Source organism: Balaenoptera borealis, assembly GCF_965194805.1.
Source record: "Balaenoptera borealis genome assembly, chromosome: 3".
Classification (NCBI taxonomy): domain Eukaryota; kingdom Metazoa; phylum Chordata; class Mammalia; order Artiodactyla; family Balaenopteridae; genus Balaenoptera; species Balaenoptera borealis.
In genome coordinates, this window is record NC_138866.1 from 77,374,454 (window position 1) to 77,396,468 (window position 22,015).

General features: G+C 42.7%; 1 protein-coding gene and 1 long non-coding RNA gene across 3 annotated transcripts in view; one reads left to right on the forward strand and one right to left on the reverse strand.

Annotated features, from left to right (window-relative positions):
- The first annotated feature begins 11,112 nt into the window (after nt 1-11,112).
- FMN1 (formin 1) overlaps nt 11,113-22,015 on the forward strand; it is a 452,412-nt gene continuing 441,509 nt past the window's right edge. The window contains exons 1-2 of the mRNA XM_082384941.1: nt 11,113-11,250; nt 11,734-11,874. Of these exons, the coding sequence (XP_082241067.1) occupies nt 11,126-11,250; nt 11,734-11,874 (266 nt within the window). The 5' untranslated portion in view covers nt 11,113-11,125. The remainder of the gene's footprint in view (nt 11,251-11,733; nt 11,875-22,015) is intronic.
- Nucleotides 14,973-22,015, reverse strand: part of LOC309625514 — a 33,191-nt gene continuing 26,148 nt past the window's right edge. For both annotated transcript variants that reach the window (XR_014242552.1, XR_014242553.1), the window contains one exon: nt 14,973-20,671. This is a non-coding gene — a long non-coding RNA (uncharacterized lncRNA). The remainder of the gene's footprint in view (nt 20,672-22,015) is intronic.

Genomic DNA, 22,015 nt, shown 5'->3' on the forward strand with positions numbered 1-22,015 from the left:
GGAGGGGTGGGTAGAGGATGTTGGGGAGTGCAGATTCAGGTGATAACCTGGGTCCCTTGTGGTTACATATGGATCTGGTTGTCAGTTTTCACTGGCCTCAGCTCCCCAGTTGGTAGATGAATAGAGTGGGAGGGCATTGTTGTGGAATTTATAGAGATAGTTGGTACCTATGTCAAAAGGCCCCTCTGAGTGGCTGGGCTATAACCATAAGCTTTAGATGGGGTGATATATTGGTGTCTTATCAGTTTGTTGGATTTACAAAGACCCTTCCAGCTCATTTAAGTAAAGAAGAGTCACTTATTAAAAGTTATGTTGGTTATCCATTTAAAATATAGCAGTGTGTACATGTCAGTCCCAACAAGGACCTACTGTATAGCACTGGGAACTCTGCTTAATATTATGTAACAACCTAAATGGGAAAAGAATTTGAAAAAGAATAGATACATGTATATGTATAACTGAATCACTTTACTGTACACCTGAAACTATCACAACATTGATAATCAACTATACTCCAATAGAAAATAAAAAGTTAAAAAGTTGGGCTTCCCTGGTGGCGCAGTGGTTGAGAATCTGCCTGCCAATGCAGGGGACACGGGTTCGAGCCCTGGTCTGGGAAGATCCCACATGCCGCGGAGCAACTGGGCCCGTGAGCCACAATTGCTGAGCCTGCGTGTCTGGAGCCTGTGCTCCGCAACAAGAGAGGCCGCGATAGTGAGAGGCCTGCGCACCGCGATGAAGAGTGGCCCCCGCTTGCCACAAGTAGAGAAAGCCCTCGCACAGAAACGAAGACCCAACACAGCCATAAATAAAAAAATTAAAAAAAAAAGAAACACTTATTATAAAAAAGTGTATATAAAAAAAAAAAGTTAAAAAGTTATGTTTAAATTTATGATGTAAGTTCTTATCTTGGTTCTGTCACTGGAAGAATTTTGGAAAAGTCAATATCCTTTTTTGGGAACTCATCTACATGTGATTCCAGACTCTGACTTTTATAGATGTGCTCAGATGCAATGAGGCTAGAATCCATGAGATGGAATTATTCAGAAGATTGTCAGTGACAGAATTGAAGAGCTTAATATACAAAAAAGTAGCAATGGAGAGAAGACAAATATTAATGATTGATGAGGGGTACCCAAAGGCCTAGAGAATTGTTTATATAAGAGATCTAAGCGTAAATGTGCCACAAATCCCTTTCCCTATGAGAAGCTTCTCAAGTACAATACCTATAAGAATTTCTCTAGATTTCCATTTATGCTCCCCATCCAGGTACCTCTACTTTACATCCTGCTATTGATTCCTAACCCCTTTCTACTTCTCCACTCAGGACCGTTGACTGATGCCCCTACTAGACCTCTACTTGGCTCCGATGTTTTCTTTGCCCCGGACGTATCACTTGTGCCTTGCCTCCCCCCGTACACACAGTCACCAAGCCTAGGATCCAGGAAACAGTCACAGCTGCCTGACCACCCCCTTGGCTGGGAGGGATGTTCGTGAGATCAAGTTCAGGGTGACCAACCCTGAAGAAAAAGGGACTAGGGAGAGTTCTGAAAGGCAAAACCTCAGGATAGTAAAACTAAATTTTGATAATCCATATAAGAACTCTCAGCAAGAAGCTATATATCAAATAGAATCTTAAGGACTTTTATGTCTTGTAACTTATACAAAAAACAAGGCAATAGTATTCATAGCAAATGTTCCTTGAATGTAGGGACTGAGTCATATTTGCTCTTAGTGCTAGAGACTAGCACATTACATGAAATATGGTAGGCCCACAACACATGTTTTTTTGGATGAAATCCATTTCTAACTTGCGTTTGTGGTTTGTGTTCAGTCAGAATTATGGAAAGATCAGGCAAGTTGATGGAAAAATCATTGAGTGTAAAAAGGAACTTATTTTGCAACTGTCTCTTCTCACATTCTTGCAGGGAAGGAGAGGTGAGTGAGCAAGCAATGACTTAGAATAATAAACTATTACTGTCTATACAAATCCAAGAAATCCTGGTGTCAAGTTTTGGAGGGGAAGCAAGGTACTGTTGGCTGTTCTTAGAGAAAGGACTTGAAGAGGAGAAGGAGAGAGTTTTAAAATTGTTAATATCCAAGAAACGATTCACCAAATTAATTTGTTCTCCTGGAACCATGTACACATAAGATGCAGAACTTCCTGGAGATCACCAGCCCTTAAGAATGCACATGAAGTAGAGTTTGAATGCTGGGATCACAGTATTTCGAGACTCTTTATGTGCTGTCCTTCCTCTTCAATAAATCTCACCTTACCTGTAGACACTCATTCACTCACTCACTCACACCCATACACACAGATCCCTGACCCATTCTGGTTCAGGAAGGGGTACACAGGTACTTTATTACCCAGGATAACAGGGGTCCCAAGGTAACAGTGTACCTGGTTGGTTCTGTGTAGAAGGCATTTTTTAATTTGAATCATTTAAAATATACTAGTAGAATGCCTTTGTAAATTCTTAATTGTGTTTGAGTCATGAATCTCTTTGAGGACTTAATAAAAAGCTATGAACAATCTCTCCAGAAAAATGAATATAAGGATATAGGCACACTATTTTTCAGACACATATAATTTCAGGAAATTTATAGATACTTCTAGGAGACTCTTAAAGTCTTCACGTCAAAAATCTCGAGGAATTGTGGGAAGAACACTTTTATGAAGTGAATAATCCTTACATAATCAATCCACTGATGTGTATAATTGTGACAGGCGTTGCTACTCAGCTACCTCTGAGGGTCGGGCAGGAAACCTAACTGAGTGACTCAGGGAGGACATAAGGCAATGGAAATGGTAAGGATGTGGAGACCTGGTGAGCTCACACCCCTGGAAAAGGCAGATGCTCCTCAGCCCACCACTCGGCAAGTAGGTTCAGTATTACCAGAATTTAGATTTTTTTACAGAAACATAAAAATCTGGATTTTACTACATCCCTTGATTTTCAGCAGACTACGCATGCAAACAAAATATGACAAGTTACACTTCCCTTGACAACATTTTATTTTAATTTTTTAATGTACAGAAAAGAAGAAAGAATTATGCAGTGAATACTCATACACTCATCACCCAGTTTCTACAGGAAACTTTTGGCTTTTTTGCTTTATCGCATGTCTATCCATCCACCATCCCTCTACCCACCCATCCATCCATCTTAATTTTTATGCATTTTGGTACACTCCCACTGAAACACTTCTGGTTGCTCATTTTTGGTCCCTAGTTTGATCTAGTTTTATTTATTTCTGTGTATGTGTGTGTGTGTGTGTGTGTAGGTGTGTGTGAGTATGCACATGCCCATGTGTGTGTTTTAAACAAAGCTTCTGTGTCTGAGCTTACACATTTGGGGTATGAAATAATTAACCAGTAATGCCGCTGCACTGCTGTGGCACAGGGCCAATCTTGGGTGGGAGCATGACATTCAGATACTTGTTGCACCTGGAGCAACAGGCCAGAATGAGAAGGTGAGAGGAGGGTACCTGCCAGGAAGGACCAGGTTTGCCAGGGTTCCCACTCTGACACTGCCTCATCCCCGGCCCCACTGGTGCCCCCTAGGAGCCTGGCTGGCACCTTTGCTTATTTCCTCTATCAGTTCTGAGCTCAGAGGGAGAGAGGCAGGATTATTTACCACTCCACCACCACAGACACACACTCAAAAACAAGTAAAACCCCTCTGACATGGCATCAGACAGAATCCGAGCCCACCAAGAGCTCACCTGTTTAGCAAGCCAGGCGGCGCAGCCGAAAATATTAAAAAATAAAATACAAAATAAAGGCAACTTCACTTACAAAAAAAATTCAGTTTCTCTGCTTATTGTTTCATAAAGTTCTTAAGCTGAACAACTATTCCAGTGTTGCTGTAGTGGGTCCTCTGGACTGAGTCCCTCCTGACCATGGCTATCAAGATTCTGGTGTCCCAGGGGGTGTAAATAAGTAAACTTCCCTGCCTCCCCCCCATACCTCCCTGGTCCTCTCCTACAGCTGTGGTTTTTGCCAGGCATACTGTGTGATTTCAGTCCCAGAAGATGCCACATATGTTACATCTGATTTATGTATAAGCCGTTGCAGCCCTCACACACCCTCAATCACAGTCTTGATCTTCCCAGATCAAGACCTGTTTGTGCAGAAGGGACTTAGGGATAGAAGGGAGGCCGGTGGGTCTTTGCATGAGATGCATGCTAATGAATGCAGTGCTCCCTAGGCAGAACGGCAAAGCTGTCAAACTTGTGTTCAAATCGCTTCTCTCTGCTGCCCCACTCTCCTACTGGCCATCCTTTTCTCCTTGGCATGCAGCCTCCTCATGGGGCCCTTTATTCCCACTATTCCTTTCCCTCCTTCAGATTGGCTCATTCCCCGTCAAGCCCAGACCTGCCTCTTCTCTCCTCTCAACAGGTCTTAACTGACTTCCCTCTCTCCCTCGGGGCTGTCCTATGTGATTGGCCAGGAGGAAATTAATCTCATGCCTTCATTTGCTCTAAGACTAATGGGAAACACTAATTTGATGGATTGCTTTCACATTTTAATTCCTTAGCTCAAGGATGACTGGTGAGGGTCCATTAGGTACCCAGGCTGAACCTTTGCAAGAGATATCTCCAACAGAGGGGCTATTCCTGCTGCCTTTGACTGACATTGACAATAGCATACTTATTTCACTGAGAGGAAAGCCTTGCTCTCTGTGAAGCAAGTGAAAAAAACAGCAGGCAATAAATATTTGTTCACTGTTAAAGGAAAACTTCAATGATATACTTTTTGCTTATCAAATGTTGAAGGTAAAAAAAAGATAGTGACTGTTGCTGAAGATGAAGTGAAATTGACACTCATAGCCAGTGCAAGAGAATAAACTGGTGCATATGTTCTGGAAGGAAGTTTGGCAATTTGATGGTGATGATTAAACCACACACACACACACACACACACGCACACACATATACACATATGTTGTGTATATGTATATATACGTATACACATATATGTGTATATACATACACATACATGTATACACATGTATATGTGTACACATATACACATATACATATATATACGCATAAATAAACTATTTGAAGAACTTAGATGAAGGTCAACAGTGCCCTGTGGGGTCTGACCCTGCCTGCCTCTCCAGTCTCATGTCACCCTCTCCTTCCAGCTCTGCGTCTATCCACACTGGCTTCTCTCAGTTCTGCAACACACCTCATGTTCCTTCCCACATGTTATTCTTTCTGCCTGCGTGGTTCTTCATCCTTCTTTTCACTAATCATTTCCTGCCATCCTGCGCACCTCAGTTTAAGAGTCACCTCCCCCAGGAAGCCTCCTCAGACCACCACTCCTCTCCCCCAATCCCCCGAAGTCTGGACAGACTCTCTTATAATCTGCTTTTAAGGACTATATTGCTTTCCTTGTGCTACTTAGCCTAGTAAGTCCTGATAGTCTCCTTTGTGTGGTTATATTATTCATCTGTCTCCCTTCATGAACTATACACTCAAAGAGAGCAGATTTGTGTTCACCTTTCCATCCCCAGTGCCTAGAAAAGGACCTGGTATTTAGAAGGGGCTCAAGAAATACTTGTGCATTAAATACATGACTAAATACTCGCTGAATTAAATACATGAATGATGAGATTATAATCCATTTTAATTTTCTCCTTTGTGCTTTCTTGTATTTTCCAAATTTCAACAATCCTGTGATACTTTTATAATAAAAAGAAAGTCACTTTTAAGAAGCTTTTCCTTTCCTTTGAGGCTACAGCTGTTCTCTGCAGAGCCTGCTGCCTTTGGCACTGATTCCTCTGACTGCTACTGTTCTAGGCTAGCCTGAGCAATGGAACAGGATTACGCTACATTGTCTGAAATTCTGCCCCAGCTAGGGACAGTCTTCCCAGCCCATCACCTTTGGGTTACTGGGCACAAAGCAGTGGATTTGGATTCCCGCTGTTATCTCTCTCCTGCCCTCAGAGGTACAGCTTGGTGGCTTCCATGACTCAGCAGATGACTCTTGGACAAAGCAGTGTAGTAAGCCTGTTTTGCCAGGTAACAATGAGACAGTGGGATTTTACTGAGTGCAAGTTCTGCTATACTGTCTGAGGCTGTATCTCTTGGCATGAAACAATCACACATTACTCCACTCCACTCCCCTTTATTCAAAAGAACTATAGTCATTATGACTTTGCCTGTTGAGTCAAGCCTGAGCTTTTCCATGGAATTAATACAAGAGATTTAATGGTTTCAGCTTGAGACTCAAGTTCTTACTTTCTTCCTACACGCTGACAGCATAAATGCAATAATGGTTGTATCTTACTGAGAGTAGTTTCTCCATATGGCACTTCAGGTGGCATGTGAGATATTTTTAATATTTCTGTAGGCAAGTTAAAAAAATCTTGCCAGTCTGCAAACATTTTACCAGCCTCCACAAGGCTCACCTACACGCGGCAACATTCCAAGGATAATTTGTCATTTCAAATCCTTTTCAGAATGAGTTGGAGAATAAATAAATATGGGTGATGCATCAGAAGGGACAGAGCCCACTCAATCTAAAGAGCTATTATTCTGGTGGCCTGAACGGGGATCTAAGTAACATTCAATTGTTATTTCAGTTCTGGGCTTTCCCATGGTCTGATTAATCTTTTCTCAGACTGTGAATCCATATTAAGTTAACAAACTTGCAGCACAAAGCCTTATTTTTCTGTGTCTTAGATCCCTGGATATGCTAGGGAGACTGGCATCTTAGCACCACTAAGTATTTTCAGGAAATTTGGGGGTGATGAGTAGTTACTGATTGACAAAATAGCATCTATATTAGGACGAATGTGGCAGCGGGCAAAATGCATTTATCCGGTGTTGAGATGAAAAGCTGATTACACAGCCCAGGGCAAATGAGGTGGAAACATCTTGGAGATTAGGTTTGCTCCCTGTGTCCTACATTTCAGAGGGATGCGATCATTGGTTTAACGTTTCCTGTGGACAGCTTTTCCCGGGGTTGAAATAAACACAAAATCTATCCTGGAGAACGTTGCAGGTAGAAATTTAGCTCAGTCAGGACAAAGAACAACATTAAAATTAGTGGTCCTATGGCAGGCACTCTGGGATGACTGTGTCATCCCCTGTCCGTGACAATGAGGTCCAGATTGGTTAAGGTGATTTGGGCCACACAGTGTAAGGAAATATTGGATCCTTTCTAGAATTATCTGTTATGCTGTCGTATCCTGCCAGAGCATGGTCCTTCTCTGTGGGAGGGCAAGTCCACCCCCCTGGGAGTGCTCACTGGGGGTCTCTTCCTATCCATGTTCCCATCACAGCTCCCAGAATTCACTTGTAGTGTCTAGTTCCCATGTTCGCTCCAGCTGGTCTCCCCTTGGCATATCCATACATGGGTTCTACAGATGTCTGTTCCCTGACATCAGCCCTTGGGTAGAAGAAACTCCTTGCTCCTGTCTGGTCACATAATGGGAAGGTGGGACTCTTGAGGCCACAGATGATGCCACCTACTACATCTCATTTCTTTGTTCCCTGCCTGGATTGGAGTCCTTCCAAAGGGAACCACCAAAATGTCTGTGTCCTTTTCTCTGTGTCTGGCTTCTTTGCTTCTTTTTCAGACACCTCTTCTGCTTTTTCTTTGACATTGAAATCACCTACTTCAGGGAAGGGCAGAGATGCAATTAAACACAGCAGATCACTTATTTAATGCAAGGCATTATGGGGATAAAGTGGTAAACCACAGCCAATCCTCTCCCTCAAGTCGCTTTGAACCCAAAGGGGGAAACAAATATGTCTGCAGCCCTTTACGAGGGACAGGGGATAAGAGAAGTACAAACAACATGCTACAGAAGCGCAAAGCTGGAAATGAACTCTGACAGGGGAGGAGGGAAGGCTTCAGGGAGGCAGTGGCTTGTGAGCTGGAGCTTAATGGAGGGAGGACCTGTTTATTTCATTCTTTGAAAGGAAGCTCTTAGTGGTTGAACCGATATCTGTGGTTTTCATTGGCTGTAGAAGGTCACAGCAGTAGGACTGAGAAGCTGCAGGTATATGGCGGATCCATCTAAGTCTAGAGCCTGGCTTAAGTTTCTCTTTCTCCCTTTCTTGTAGGAAAGGGATGGCTTAATCTTTTGAGAGGAGTTGAGAGTTAATGATCTGTGAGCACTAGTAATGTTTCTTGCTGTTAGAGGTCATGGTAGAAGCATAAGTGAATGTGTGCATTGCAGATGTTCCCCTTCCCAGTCCAAGGTCAGGAGCAGTCCTCTTCGGGCAGTAAGCTGCTGGAGTTATTAAATGCATTTCACACAAGCTAAACAATACTTGAGTGCACAGGAATCACCTGGGATATTTTATTACAGTGCAGATTCTAATTCAGTAAGTCTGGGGTGGTCCTGAGAGTCTGAATTTTCAATAAGCTTTGAGGTGAGGTTGATCCTGTTGGTCTACTGACCACATATTGGAGTGAATGTCACTATCTCATTTCACTAGAAGTGAACTAAGAGGTAATGAAGAGAGTTTGGGAATAGATGGGGAGTTACATGAAAATCTTCTATGTACCACTAAGGGCTTAAAAAGAGGACATGTAAACATTACATGAAGCCCAAGTAGGCGGGAATCGTCTTTTATATTTTCTTGGTTTCATTTAGAAAGTAGAGTGCTTTGATAAACAAACTGACCAAATACAGTATTTTAAAATTCATACCATATATTTCAGAGAGGTGTGCATTCTATGGGGATTATTAGAGATAGTTTCTTCCCTTAGGAAGGCAGAATGGTGTACTGTAAAAATGTGGGCCTCTTGAGTCAGAAGAATTTGCGATTAAGACTTTCTCAACTATGTAACCTCAAGTGAGTTATCATTCTCTCTAATCTCAGTTTCTCATTTTTGGAATGAGGATAATACCTACCCTGCTGGGTGGCTGTGAAGACTAGTGATGATATTTGCAAAGTGATCTCTTCAAGCCTGATCCAAATTGTGTGTCCTCAACTAAGCTGTGTTTCATCCAGGTCATGAAATGGGTTTTATTGAAATGCATATCCCCAGAGTCTAGTACAGCCACTAACACGTATTAGGCACTTAGTAATTGTTTATTAAACCAGGTGAGCATGTACAACTCTAAATGTCTATACCACTAACCTGTTAATTAGTATATACCTATCTATTATCTATGACCTTTAACTTACTTATATTTTGTCTTTATAAATAACCTTTTTGGAAAAATATTTTTTTTCTCTTTCTCTTTAAGCCACTTCCTACACACCCCTCCCTCCCAAACTTAGAGCGATTACATATTTCCAAGTTTGATTAGAAGGTTAGAAGAGTTAGGTTAGAAGAGGATTATGAATCTCTTCAGAAAGCTTTAGAAACAATGCTAAAATAAGACTTTGGGTTATATCCTCTTTTTTCTTTCTAGGACTAAGCTCTTATGGCCATGATGTTATTTTATTGGTTTATTTTAAAAGATTCCTACTTCTGTTAAAATCTAGTTAGACTCAAGTCCTGGAAAAATTTACTTCCTACCCATCAATATCAAATCACATCTCTTTTCTGTGAGCAAAGCTGACTTGCAATTCTCCTAACACATTTCAGAGGCGATGCTTCACTCTTGGAAGTGCTTCTGAAGTCGCAGTTTCAAGAACTGTGAGAATTGGGTCCCTCTAGTATAGTTTTTCAGGTAAAAAAAACAAAACAAAAAAAAAGCTTCAAAGTAATGAGTTGTCTTAATGCTCTTTGTTCTTCTAATTGATAATAACGGGTTTTAAACAGAAATATTGGTCTAGTATTGACTCTATTCCTAACTAATTATATGAACCTGGAACAATTATTTGACCTCTCTGAGCCTCAGTGTTCTTATCTAAAAGGTGGAATTTACATGAGATAGATGTGTGGATTGAAGGAGACAACTATATATAAACTGCCTATTAGTGTTTGGCTAATATGAGTAAGAACATATCAAAGTGTCCATAAACTATTATCTAGAAAAAAAAATTGAGGAAAAAGTCACTTTAAAATATTTACCCATTTTTTTTCACATTTATTTATGATTTGAACAGAATATTATTTGTACAGGATCTGTTCAGGATAGATTTCTCTTCTTACATGCCAGAAGGATGATAAATTCTGCATTTATCAGGAAGTAGATTGAAGGCAATGCCCTTTCTTGCCTACCTACTTGGAACAGACAGAAATGCCACCCAAATCACAGACCAAATCACTGTATCATTAAGGCCTCAAATCCTCTTATGAAACGTTTGAAGGTAGTTCATTCCAGTAACGATTACACACTTACTTAGGGGAAAAACAGTTTACCTTGGCATCAAACTGTACACGGATTAACCAGCACAGAAGCAGTGGCACCCAGATCTTGAACGCCAAGGTTTTCCAGCAAGCAGGTAGCTTCCATTGTGAGGCTCAGGCCTCTTGACATGTGGACTCAAACCTCCTTTCCCGGTTCGCCAAGGCCCTAGCTCACACTTTCGCTCAAACCTGTTTAGCTCTTAACTGTAAGTAGTCAAAGTAATTTACCTGCCATAGGTTCTGGCTAAAGAGCTATGTGGAGCGGAATTGGGAATGTGAGGGAGACTAACATAAGAGTTTGTGTTTACGTGTGGATTCTGTTTCCTGAGTTTTCCTCCTTGGCTCCTTTTAGCACTTACGATCGAAAATGGCTAGGCTGGGGGTGCAAGGGTAGAGGCCGTTGACCTGACCACGGGAGTGGCACAACCTTGCGGGGTCTCCGAGGCGTGGGAATCTCAAGAACCGTGGGAGCCACGGACCTGCTCCCTTTCCCCCCATCGCTTTGAAGCAGTCCAGGGCGTGTGCTCTGAGAGGCGCCCGGGGGCAGGCAAGCTCGGGGCCTGGGGCCGGGGATTGCCCGTTGCCTTGGCTGTCTACCTTAGACCTAGCGTTGCGACTACCACCTCCTACCCGGCTGCCTGGATTTGCGTTACCCAATAACCTCACCGTGCCCTAGCCAGGCTCAGCGGCTCTACTGATTGAGCGCGGTCGCCTCCCACCCCACCTTGCCATCCGCCCGCCCAGGAGCCGCTGCGCATTCCCATTGGTCGTCAGCCCTGCCGATCAGTCCACAGCTCGCCTCCCCTAAACAGCCCGTCTGGCCGGCGCGTGCTAGGGAGGCGGGGCCTCATGGTTGTGGGTGGGGCTGGGGCGGGGCCTCGACGGAGGCCGGCGCGGCGGCGGCTTCAGGCTCTGGCTCCGGACACGAGCGCAGCATCCTCGCTGCAGCCGCTACCGCTGCTGCACCTGGTCAGGTAAAGAGAACCTTGTCTGTCCTGCTGGCGGTCTGCCCCTCCTCTTCTCCTTCCCGACCAAAGGTTGCCTGCTCCGCCTCCTGGGGCTTCAGGGCTCTCGACAGAGGCGTCGAATCTGTTTTGCCCGGCTACCTTATCTTCCTCCCCTTCTGCGTCCGTTCCTCCAGCTCCACAACTAAGAGGTTCCGAAGTGCGTTGTTGGTCCCCCTACCCGGGTCTTCCTAACGCTCTTCACTACAGAACTGTCTGTTAACTCCCAGCCCTCTTGACCCGCCAGGACAGTCTCATTCGCAGCTTGGCACAGGGAGGGTGGAAGGGCGGGTGGGGGAGGGAGGGATGCAGCGCTTTATTTTGAAGCTGGATGTGTTTACTTCTGAGGGGGAATACTTAAGTGGGCTTGGTTTGGGAACGGAAGCTGCTTCATGGTTATGACTGGCAGTGACCAGAAGGATATCTATTGCTGCTTTGTGCTTATATTTATAGGTGGCATTCACCATCACTGTTTTCTTCTTTCATCATCATCATCATCATCATCAACAACAACACCACGACCATCACCATCAACATTTCTCTTCCTCTATCAGAGCTCTCCAAGTTCTGCAAAAGCAGTCTCTGTTCAGGCATGTAAGTGCTGACCCCCAAATAATAAGCAATGACCTTGCCCCCCCCCTGAGGCCAGAGCCAAGTACTCCTTTAACTCAAGCACAAGTAGCTGGGAGCAGGGTGTGAATGGGAGGGGTTTTCTTATCCCCCTTTGCTGTTGAGATTGCCACAGAAAACCCTTTGTTTTAATCATTCACACTGCTGCTAGCTGACTCCTGAAGAGTTTGACACTGGCATTCACACACTCCGGATGGGCAGAATGCAGAGTCCAGGATCAGTGGTACAGCCCTGTGCAGTATGGGTGCTTCAGTTATGGAGAGGTGAATGTCCAGACCCAAGCCTTTAAGAGGACCAGGTCAAGTAGTTTAACATCTGACTTTATTCCACAGTGGCTCTAGTTGTACTAAAGCGTGATCTATGTTTGCGTATGAGGTATGTGCCATCATGTGCTGTGTGCCTTCTTGGGGGAATCTAAGTTCCTGAAGAGAGAATTAGGTTGTGTTGTCTACAGCAAGGAGCATCTTATGGGCACACCATTGCTATTCAACAGCCGTTGCTCAGCTGTTCTTAGGACTTATTACAAGATCATTTGGATCACAGGCTTATTAATTCTTATTCAGGAGGGAAAACAGTAAGGCTGAGAGTTGCATATCAGATTAACTGTCATTATGGAAGGAAGTACCTTAAAAGTGTATAAAAGTCCCAGGTCTTCTTGGTCAATGATATCTAACCATTAGTCTCCTTTTTCTCAGTTGTGTTTATAGTGCAGTAGGACCCATGAATTAAATGCCTTTAGATATCTGCAGGAACAAAGGAGCAGTGGCTTCACTGGAGGGAAACAATGGATAAAAGTCAGAGGGCGATATATCATAATGGTTAAACTCATGAACCTGTCACATGGGTTCAGGTCCTGGATCAGCCACTTACTAGCTGAGTGGGTTTTGGCAAATCACTTACCCTTTTGAATTTTAACTTCTTGTCTATAAATTGGGGATAATATTACGTGCCTCATAGGGGAAGTTGTTGCTGAAATGCTCAGTAGTTCCTGGCACATAGTAAGTGGAGAATGAATGATAACTCTTATTAATAACACTTGCCAACAAGGATAATAAAGGCCAGTGTTCTGTCCTTAAAATGTACATTTTTACCCCATTGTCTTTCTCCCTCCTTTTTAATTCTCAAAGATGATCCCGGTGGGGGATGGTAGCCTTTGGGCTCCTCCTAAGACTCTATCTTAGAGAGGTGGCATGTGTTAGGACAGATATTTCTCTCACCAGCTTGAGCAAATGCTTAGCAAGCTCTATTAAAATACATTGAAGATGGAGCTTTAGAGAAGGTTTCTGGACCTCTGGGCCTGTCCTAGGCTGCTCCTTTCTCCGTGGGTGTTCAGTGCACTGACTTGGTAAATTGTGCTTTTTACAGAATCACTAGTGAATGCATTGGCTTCTGCCCAGGAGAAGCAAAACTACATCAAAAATGCCCCTGGAAACTGAAGAAACTCTAGCTTGCCAGCATGGAAGAATTTGTGTTTTACAATATTTTTATTCTCTAAGAATAATATGTTTTTCTTTGCCCATGTAGAAAACAGCAAGCAGTCACTGAACATCAATGTGGTTCAATTTTCTTATATAGAAGAAGAGGTTAACAGTCTTATCTGCTCTTTGGGGATACTTTGAAATTTAGAGTGTATTGTCAATTATGTTAGCTATGGTATTTTTTGTTGTGCAGGATGGAAACCCAGCAGAAAGAATTCTAAGCAAAAATGAGCATTTTTGGCTAATATAACGGAGCCGCAACCAGACTCTGAAGTCTTAGTGAGGAAGCTGGTCTGCCCCAGCTCCTGAGATTCAGATGCTTTTCTGGTTGCTAGCTTGCTTTCTGTCTCTTTGTCTCTGTCTCTTTTGATTCTTTTATTTCTGCTCTTCTTTCTCTGTCTTAGCCTTATTCCTTCCCATCACAGACCTTGTCCTCTCAGTGCCTTCATAAGCTCTAGAATCACATCCATCTAGCTCTGTAACCCAAGGATAACCCCCTTCTCCTCTAGTTGCAAAGTGAATCCCAGGGAAGAACTGTGATCCATCAGTCCTCGGTCACAGACTTAAATAACTGTTTAGAATGAAGGTTTTGGCTAAGGGGATGGGGTCCCTTGGGTCCTATGGTTGTCTGGGGGTGGACCTCCTATCCTAGCCTTCCTTCCTCTTTAGACATAAAATTGGTAGAGCTGTCTCCGAAGGAGGAATATGGGTGGAATGGGAGCAGACTGGAACTTGATGTGATGATGGTAAACATCCTTGACAGAAGATTCAGAAACACTCCTCTCCTACCTCACATACGGTGCTTCAGTCATTTTATGTTAAAGCTTTGGACTCATGCATGTCATCCCAGGCAATGGTATTTTAGATGATCTTGCTTTAATGGTTTTCCTATTCAAACCTTACGTGTATGATTGTGAAAATTTATCAGGGATATTTAATAATATGCAGTGATCCCACTATTGGTAGATCATGTTTGGGGATTACTCATAACCTCTCGTTGGGACTTTGTTTAACAGGAGCCATTATTTTTAGAGTCACTGTGTTAAAAATCAGCTTTATTCTCAGCGGGTCCCAGCCTGTGGGTTCTTAAAGTTATAGGCATTAATCTGATTTGCTTGATCTTGTAGAGATGCTAAACCATGGGAATTGTGTCCTCATGGAGCAAATATGAGCTTGCGCCAACAGGCTGGCCTTGGGAGGGAATTGAAACATCCCTGTGTTTAGTGTCTGCACAGAAGTGCTGACAAAGCAGTCATTTGTATGCCCTGTAATATAATTACTAAAGTGGGAAGATGGGAAGGAGGCTACGAACCACCTTACCTTGTCAACATATGAAATCAAGCCTCTGGGAAATGGACCGTTCCCTCCCACTTAGGTTTCTCAAGCTGTCTGGCTAGATGTATAACAAGTCCCTGAATAATCTGAATTTCTGTATTTCTTTAGGCTTTGAATGTCTAATACCATAGTTACCTATGGGGGTTGGGGAGGGGCGAGAGTTGGTCTCTCTTCAGGCCGCTTCAACTCACCACTTTCCTGAAATGCCCTCTGTAATTCACTGCTGCAAGAAGCGGGCTACTGGCTAGGTTTTCTGTTCTTGCTTTTTTTTTAAAACCAATTCATCTATTTCCTTACCTTAATTAAAACTGACCTGTATTGTATTCCATCTTGTTAGGGCTGTATCTATTTCTCCTTTCTAAAGTGTCATAGATCATTGTTAAAGACCAACATCTTTCAAATTAAACACTTTTTACCTTGGTCTTCTGAGTCACAGGCTATTGGGGGAAATATTTTGGAGGTAGACAGAACTTTTTTTTTAACAAGAGAAAAACAAACAGAGGTTTATTAGCATGTGCGTGGAGCTTACATGTGGGAGCACCCCAGACATGAGTAGCTCCAAGGGGTGGTTAGAAACTGGACTTAAAATCATTTTAGGCTAAAGGAAGAGGAGTTTGGGGCTTCTGGGTGGGGGAGACAAGTTATGGGAAAGTGACCTGGAAAGGTATGGTAAACAGGGGTCATTTAGTAAGGTTTGTTATGTGGATTTCAGTCTGTGACTTCTCCATTGATAAGAGTTAAGAGTTCTCTTCAGGGCATGGGAGAAGGAGATGGCTTTTACAAATAGAAATTTCTTTTATAAATGTAAATTCCCTTTACAAAAGGAAAACTTGTGCACTGTTTTTAGAGCTTTTCCTGCATCTGCTGCTACTCAGTGGTATTTAACTCAAAATAATCCATACGCCAAAGAGGCATATTTTGCAGTAGCATATTCTGGTACCCCTCATTCTGCCCTTTGAAACTTTCCTTTTTCCAGGAAGTTTTCTATCTCAAAATCGAGCTGGTAGCTGTAGAGAGATTCTGGTTAGGGTTTGTAAGATAAGACATCTACAAAGGGAGAGAGAAAACAAAAACAACACCATAGATTGGGACAATCTACGAGAAAGCAGCAAAGGACAGATTTCAGCCATTGCCCTAGCTCATTGAATCAGCCTCTCAGTCTTGAAACAGGTCAGTCCAGTTAAGCAGCTGTGTCTCATTTCAGGGGTCGGTGGTATAGATGGGAATAAGGTGCCCCCCTAAGTTAGGCCTCCCTGTGGTGTGACAAATGAGGCACTTAGTAATGGGCATTTCACTGGGAACAAAAAGAAAACAGAGATTAATGGTGAGAACAAACTACAGACCCCGTTTTTGAGTCCAGCGGGCAGTTGGTCAAGAAGATTTCCAGATGCTGGGCTCAAAGCCTCCTTGGATGGTGGAGTGAAGACAGGCAGTGGCAATTTGATGCATTTCCTAGTTTACAGTTTCAGTGTCTCTGGTGATGGCGTTGGGTTTTCCAGCGAACATTCTGAGTGCCCTATCCAGCAACTGGAATGAAAGTTGCGTAGGCAGGACTTTTTAATATTCATGTGGGTCATCAGAATGTAGGCATTAAAGGACAAGTAGCAGATGCAGTCAGAAGGCTGAGTGAGGGGCAGGGGGTAGATAAGTCTGTAAATGTAGGGCAGGAGACACCATTATGTTGCTACTGTCAAGGTATTAATACCAACATCCCAGTAGGAGTGCTCTAGTGCACGTTTTTGTGAAAGAAGCACAGAGAACACGAGATGACCTGCAGAGCAGTATTTAGAAATCCAACCAACAGGGCAGGGCGTGGCTGCTCTTCTTTTGCTGCAGTTGCCTTGTTTTTGCCCACAGGAGTGTCTGTCCACACTCATCCGGGCTCAGATGCTTTCTTTGGTGATTTCCTCTGTGAAACACAGAAGGGAAAAGATGGATGCTTCAGAGAGAGGGAGAAACTGTCTACTTATGGGTAGAAGCTCACCCCAGTGATCCACTCAGCATGGTAGTTTTGGTAAACCATCAGGTTCCCCACGCTTCGACATTTGCACAAAAGAAGTTCCAGTGAAATTCTCTGAAAGAACGGCATCACCTGTGGCCAAGAGAAAACCCTTCTGAGCAGCACATAGATGATCACGGTGCCGCCGCATGCCCCCTGAGAGCTCTTTCCGGTGTTTCGGTTTCTCTGAGTATTACAGAGCTGCTTTTTTGCTCTTCAGTGTTGCAAAGATTGCTGAGCTAGGATGGGGAAAGTATTTTGGAATGACAGTTGCTGTCTTAACGTTGAACGATCTTTTTCTTCTGTGAGAATTACAGTGGGGCAAATGTAGTTATGTTGAATGTGTTCAGTCCCTGGGATGCGGTACCTAAAATCTTTATTTGTCAGTGTTTTCAGCGGGTACATTGCAGCTCTGATCTGCTGACTGACTGAAAGCTCAGCCCTATGGTCTGAGCCCCGTGAGTACTAATAAAGTCAATGTCTCACCACTACCCCATGGAGCTGTATAGCTGGTTGATGCTCTATTCTGAGAAAACTGTTCTCAAAGTCTGTTCGAAGAGCAGGCAGTGAATATGAATGTGCATCCTGTGCTTAATACAGGGGATTTAAGCTCCTTCCCTTGGTTACCTCTGTGCGGTAGGTAAGTGGTACTATGCCTCTTCGCTAGATGAGTGAACCAGGGCTAGGAGAGGTTACCATGCTTGCTTAAGGGTATGGCTGTAAATGGAACCTGGGTACTATTTACTCTACCTACTGGACTTGCATTCCACCTTCTGTCTGTGCCCTCATAAGCCACCAAGAACATTCCTGGCTTTAGAATTTTTCAAACTTTCAAAGCAGAATAAACCATAAGTCTAGTGCAGTATGCTGGGTATGGATTTAGTAAAAAGCGAGGGTTGCTGTTTTTAGGCATTAAAATGATTATCCTTTCTCTTTTTAGATAAAGGCAGCCACTTTAGAAAATTTTCTAAGCCTAGTTCATATTTGGAAAGCTTTGCACATAATTTTTTAAAAGCCCACAGGTCTGCAGAAAACAGAATTCATCTGCAGAATTGGCATCCATCCTGTCGCCATTTGCCAGTGTCCTCGTCTCCTTCTATCTCTGTTTCTGAGGTAGCGTCTTCTACTTCTACTACAGGAGATCAACCAGGCTTATGAATCCACTCTTTCCTACCCACCCAACCCCCAAATAAATATGAATAGAGTACATCACATGTAATAAGGGGCATTGTCCTTGTGTTAAGGTCACTTTCTGATTTGTCTTAAGCTGGTCCTGATTTCTTTTAAGCTCTGAAAACATAGGTTAATTTTAATTTTCACGATGATTTGAAGAACCGAAACTCCATGATACCCTAGTGTCGTTAAGGAAATTGACAGATTGAAAAAAATAAACTTACTGTGTCCTCAAGCAGCATTCTCTTCTTTCTTACTCTACAAATCTTGTACCCAAGTTGTTCTCTAGGTAGGTGACAAGATCTTTTTCTAGTTGTACACTGGAGAAAACTGAGATAGGGAGATAAAAAGTGACTTGGCCAAGGTCACTTATGGTCAGTCGCACAGCCAAGAATAGATCCAGGTCACCTGCCTCCCTGGGCTTTGTTCATTACATCACTCAGCCTCTCTTCAGGAAGAAATAGCCCTGCCAACCTCAAAAATGAAAGGATAGTCAACTCTCCGACTCAGTTTTGGGGGCTTGGTCTTTTATAAAATATTATTTTGGGTTAAAACATACATCAATAACTGCTAAATTGCAGCACCGTTAGCAAGATTTAGGATCTTAACTAAGGCAGAATTAGTTAAGAAAAACAAAATTCTGTATCTGTGGTCAATAATACTGTATTGTACACTTAACGATTTAAGAGGGTAGATCTCACGTTGTGTTCTTATCAAAATAAAGAAAATATTGTAAAAAGGTAAACAAAGTCCTGGTATCATAGTCACAAATTGGGCAAATGACAAAGCAAAAGGGGAGGTAGCTGAAGACTCCTAAGTGGTTGCTAGGGAGCTTGTGCTCAAACCACATCTGAGAAGAAGAAATATACAGAAAAGGAGAGAAGGGGTATGTTGTCTAAGACAACACATATAGAGGTATGGCATGAACCCAGGAGAACAGCATCAGCAAAACCAAGGTCATGAACACGAGGACTGAAAAAAATTGCTAAGGCAATTTTTAGGAGAGAAGGTTTTTAACATTGCAATCAGTGCATGATGTGTAGATCCTGCTGCTTGAATAAGATGAGGTCAGATTTCACAGAGAGGGAGGAAACAGAGCTACTCAATTCTCATTTTGCTCGTCTTTTCCATTCAAGTGTAGCGGATGGGAATCTCCATCTACAAAGACAGGTATAAAAAATATCTCATCTCTTTATTTTTTTTTTTTACAAACCATATTCCTGTCTGCTTTAAGCCTCTTCCTTCTGGGAAGGTGAAAGACTTATTCTCAGTCCTTCTTAGGGTCCTAGACACATATTCCCAGAGTTGTGTCAAGGCTCCCGGGAGCTGACGCAGTGGGGCAGCATGGGGAGAGGGGACCCTCTGGTCACTGAGACATCTGACCACACAGGTTACAATGTAGCACGTGAGTGTTTCTGCTCACGTGGTTCTCTCAGTTGCTGTTGCCCAGGTCATCTTTAGTCCGCAGAATTATTTTGGTGACAATCCTATGGTTCCTTCTGCCTAGGTGTACCACACACAGCTCAGGGGCTTGTGACCTCCCTGGGGACACTGCCAGGAAGCAGGACCTGGATCCCTCCTCCTTCAGGATGCATAAGCCTACCTCTCTCCTTTGCCGACAGCCATCAGGGCTAATCCTCCATGTTTCTTCCAGATTCTCCATGTCCATAAACCTCATTCCTTTTTACCTCCTTCAAGCAATTCCCTATGTTCTTCTAAGTGTTTGGGATTTTGGAAAACAAAATCCAGAAGTATTCTAAGGCTATTTCTCTTGTTCTCCTTGCCACGTGCCTCTCCTGATGCAATGAACACCAATTCTGATACCTGCCTCACTTGCGGGGGGGGGGGGGGGAGTGTCAAGCAAAAGAGGAAAATATAAGGAGAAAAGAAAAAGGAACATAGATTAATATCTCTGAATATTACTTTCCTTTAGAAGGACAGTAATTTGGGGTATCTGTCTTGTTCTTATTCGTTTTCCTTTCTCTGAAAATGACCCCAATGAATATACAAGCATGGGCTCCATATACACAAGACCATGTCCCTGGTCAGGACTGCTTAAATCAGGGATAGAAATCTGATCCAAGCTGGCCCAGTTGGAGTCTCTTCCCCAACAATTAGAGTTTAGGATTGAAGGGTGGCACTGACTAGGAGTGAGTGGATTTAAGTCACAGAGAAGTGCTCCAAGGATGGCCCTTGAGCGCTGTCCCAGTGGATGTTGGAAGGCTCTGCTTCCTGTTCTTCCTGCTCTTGGCTTTTCTACTCTTTCTCTGATTTCACTAAATTGCCCATGAATTTCATGAAATTGGATATGCTTCTCTTTTTGTTAAGGTAGCCAAAATCAGTTTCAGTTGCTTGCAACCAGGAGTAATTTAAGAGTGCTCTTCAAAATTGCAGAGTCAGAGAAACATGGTGAAGGGGAAACTGAAACTCAAGATAGACAAAGAGATAGTAAGATAGAATCTAGGTATTTAAGATGTGTTCATCTAATGATTTAAAGGGACCGTTGCAAGAGTTACCTTTGTAATCCCGGAACAACTTTTGGCATTTTTTGAGGAGCCGTTTTTAACTGCGTGCACGGCTTTGTAGTGGAACCTTTGGCACACTAAAGAACAGTCAGATGGTATGCAAGGTTTTCAAGGATGAAAGTGTTTCCATTTGAGGGCTTCTTGAAGAGACTAGGGTGGTTTAGTCAGGGTGAGATGTCTCAGGAAACAGGAGTGGCTTTCAGGTGCTTAAAGGACTACTGGAAGAGAAGTTGAATTTACTCATTTCAGCTCTGGAAGGAAGAACAAGCATCCACAGAAGGATATTAATGGAAATGGATTTTAACTCAGAATAAGGGGATTTTTTTTTTTTTTTTTAACATTTAGAGCTGTCTGGCATGCTATGAGATTTCCTTGTAGGGTAGAGAACAATTTGCCATAGAAGAGTTCAAGTTGAGATTGGATGGCCGTTCACAAAGGTTACTATGAAAGAGAGAATCCAGAATTGGGATGGAATGGATAACTTCTAAATTTCCTTTAAATCCAAGATTCCACCATTTTCCATATAAATATTATTAACTCCTTGGCTAGAAAAATGCCAGCCCACATTCTGACAGAATGCAATAGGATTTAAAGCACTTTGCAAATATAGTTTTTATGAAAAATTTTTTCCTTCCTTTATTAAAAAGAAAAACCCTATAGGCTACAAGCTGTCATTGAAGGAAGACATTTCCAAAAAATAAGAGAGGCAAAAATGTATTTTCTCTTCTCTAAATTGGAATTGACAGTGATTAACGGTTTCACAGCCAGGTGCTTCACTGAATTAAAAAAACTCTCTGTAATATTAACATAATCATACAAAACCCAGGGAATACTGAATTGCATTGTCTCTAAATTTCTAAGCTATAAGAAACTGAGTAGATTCCTTGAGTTATTTTAGGGAATAAATCAGAATCCCAACTCTTCCCCACCCCAGACCTTTAGAAATGAAAAAAATGTTACCATAGCACATTCTGTTAAACCTAAAAAGCTCAGATATTTTATCCACCACGCTCCACAACACTCATATAATCTAGTCCCTTTCACAACTCTGTGACCCTTTGTGTATTTTAGATTATTATTCTTAACTAGAGGGTAAGAACTGGGTTATTCTAGTTTATCATTTACCATAGCCAGCAGATGTTGACATTCAGTAATCATGTCTTAAACAAGAAGGGACAAGCAAAGCCACTTAGTTTGAAATCCTGGTCTTATAGACTCCATCAGACATAGTCTGACATCATGAAGCTTTTCATAATCTCTTTCATAATCTTACTCTCATGTAAAAACCTTTGAAAATGTAAACACACATATAACCATTCATTAGCTCTCTACTCTGTTTATTTGTGTATTACATTTATAAAGAGCATTCAAAAGAATCCAGTCTTTTCTCTTTGCAAATTGGATTCTCAAGTCATTTTAAAGACACCGTTTCCAACATAAGTAAAAAACATGGGCTTCCCTGGTGGCACAGTGGTTGAGAATCTGCCTGCCAATGCAGGGGACACGGGTTCGTGCCCTGGTCTGGGAAGATCCCACATGCCACGGAGCAACTGGGCCCGTGAGCCACAATTACTGAGCCTGCGCGTCTGGAGCCT